This window comes from Protomyctophum bolini (assembly GCF_963924005.1).
Source record: "Protomyctophum bolini genome assembly, chromosome: 5".
NCBI classification, from domain to species: Eukaryota; Metazoa; Chordata; class Actinopteri; order Myctophiformes; family Myctophidae; genus Protomyctophum; species Protomyctophum bolini.
Genome location: NC_137866.1, coordinates 1,328,096 through 1,330,595, shown reverse-complemented (window position 1 = coordinate 1,330,595; position 2,500 = coordinate 1,328,096). Strand labels below are relative to the sequence as shown.

Sequence of the window (2,500 nt, the reverse complement as noted above, 5' to 3'; positions counted from 1 at the left end):
TCAGAAACTGGGTTAAAAGACAAATTAAATAATGTGATTGATTGTCTCTTCCACAGAGCAGTCCGATGGCCTCTACCAGTCTCTAACCATCCCCTGTATCATTGTTCTCTCCCACAGAGCAGTCCGATGGTCTCTACCAGTCTCTAACCATCCCCTGTATCATTGTTCTCTCCCACAGAGCAGACCGATGGTCTCTACCAGTCTCTAACCATCCCCTGTATCATTGTTCTCTCCACAGAGCAGTCCTATGGTCTCTACCAGTCTCTAACCATCCCCTGTATCATTGTTCTCTCCCACAGAGCAGTCCGATGGTCTCTGTCAGTCTCTAACCAGCCCCTGTATCATTGTTCTCTCCACAGAGCAGTCCGATGGTCTCTGTCAGTCTCTAACCATCCCCTGTATCATTGTTCTCTCCCACAGAGCAGTCCTATGGCCTCTGTCAGTCTCTAACCAGCCCCTGTATCATTGTTCTCTCCCACAGAGCAGTCCGATGGTCTCTACCAGTCTCTAACCATCCCCTGTATCATTGTTCTCTCCCACAGAGCAGTCCGATGGTCTCTGTCAGTGCCTCACCATCCCCTGCATCAGCCTGAAGCCACAGAAGCCCTGGGAGAAAGACGCCTGGGAGATCCCCAGGGAGTCCCTGAAGCTGGACAAGAGGCTCGGCGCCGGGCAGTTTGGAGAGGTGTGGCTGGGTGAGTCCGTCACAACAACATGCACTTTATTTATGTATTATTATTATTGTGTTTTTTTTTTTAAAGATTTGTTTTTGGCTTTTCTGCCTTTATTGACAGTTACAGTTAGTTAGCGTGGGGTTCATTGGGCCACGTCAGTTTAGAGCTGAGAAAACGTTGCATGCACCCTCCCGGTATACTGTAGTTAGTTAGTTAACTGTATACTGTATACTGTAGTTAGTTAGTTAACTGTATACTGTATACTGTAGTTAGTTAGTTAACTGTATACTGTATACTGTAGTTAGTTATAGTTATAGTTATAGTTGTAGTTAGTTGGCCGATTTAAGGAAGAACCTGTTAAATGTTCCGCTGCGTCACAGTGATGCTGCAACAGCCAACGGGCCGCACTTCTTGTTTCCGTCTCTGCCTCTTCAACCACAAGACATTTCGTATTGCCTTCAACACATACGTTTACACTTTCTAAATGGTGCATTTATATATAGCGCCTTTAATCCAAGGCGCTTTACATAGATGTGTGCATTACATTCACCCATTCATTCACACACCTTTACATAGATGTGTGCATTACATTCACCCATTCACACACACACATTCACACACCTTTACATAGATGTGTGCATTACATTCACCCATTCACACACCTTTACATAGATGTGTGCATTACATTCACCCATTCACACACCTTTACATAGATGTGTGCATTACATTCACCCATTCACACACCTTTACATAGATGTGTGCATTACATTCACCCATTCACACACCTTTACATAGATTAATAATAATAATAATAATAATAATAATAATAATAAAACTTTATTTGTATAGCACCTTTCATGACATGAAATGCAGCTCAAAGTGCTTTACAGAGAAATGGAGGATAAAAGAAAAGCAAGGCAACAACATTAAAAACAAGCAGTAATGCAATGCAGTGAGGACATGAATAACAAAAATAAAAAATAAAAGATCAATTAAAAGCAATGTTGTAGAAGTGGGTCTTGAGCTGAGCTTTAAAAATGTCTACAGAGGCTGCCTGACGAAGGTACAGTGGGAGCTTGTTCCATGCCGACGGCCCGTAGAAGCAAAAAGCTGCTTCCCCGTATTTTTTAGTTGCCATTTTTTTTGGCAAAGCGAGCAGGCCAGCAGTGGAAGACCTTAGGGGGCGGTTTGGGACATATTTAGGCAGGCAGTCATGTAGGTAGGAAGGTGCGAGACCATTGAGAGCTTTATAGACAAGTAAAATAATTTTAAAATCAATCCTAAAAACAACCGGAAGCCAGTGCAGTGAGATTGTGCATTACATTCACACATTCACACACCTTTACATAGATGTGTGCATTACATTCACCCATTCACACACACACATTCACACACCTTTACATATATTGTGCATTACATTCACCCATTCACACACACGTCCATACGCCGATGGCGGAGGAAACCATGCAAGGCACCGACCAGCACATCGGGAGCAATCAGGGATACAGAGTCTTGCTCAAGGACACTTGGCGGTGTACAACAAGGTGGCGCTATATACCATGTATCATGTGTACTCTCTCTCCCCCTGGTGTCCTCAGCCATGTACAACAAGCACACCAAGGTGGCGGTGAAGACCATGAAGCCAGGCACCATGTCCGTGGAGGCGTTCCTGGCCGAGGCCAACCTGATGAAGAGTCTCCAGCACGACAAGCTGGTCCGCCTCAACGCCGTGGTCACCAAGGAGGAGCCCATCTACATCATCACGGAGTACATGCAGAAAGGTCTGTGGCGTGCGTGCGTGTGCATGTGTGTGTGTGCGTGTGTGT

The 2,500-nt window shown here is 44.8% G+C and overlaps 1 protein-coding gene across 1 annotated transcript in view; it reads left to right on the top strand.

Annotated features, from left to right (window-relative positions):
• hck (HCK proto-oncogene, Src family tyrosine kinase) overlaps positions 1–2,500 on the top strand; it is a 28,442-nt gene that overhangs the window by 16,309 nt on the left and 9,633 nt on the right. The window contains exons 8-9 of the mRNA XM_080763244.1: positions 543–695; positions 2,273–2,455. Of these exons, the coding sequence (XP_080619370.1) occupies positions 543–695; positions 2,273–2,455 (336 nt within the window). The remainder of the gene's footprint in view (positions 1–542; positions 696–2,272; positions 2,456–2,500) is intronic.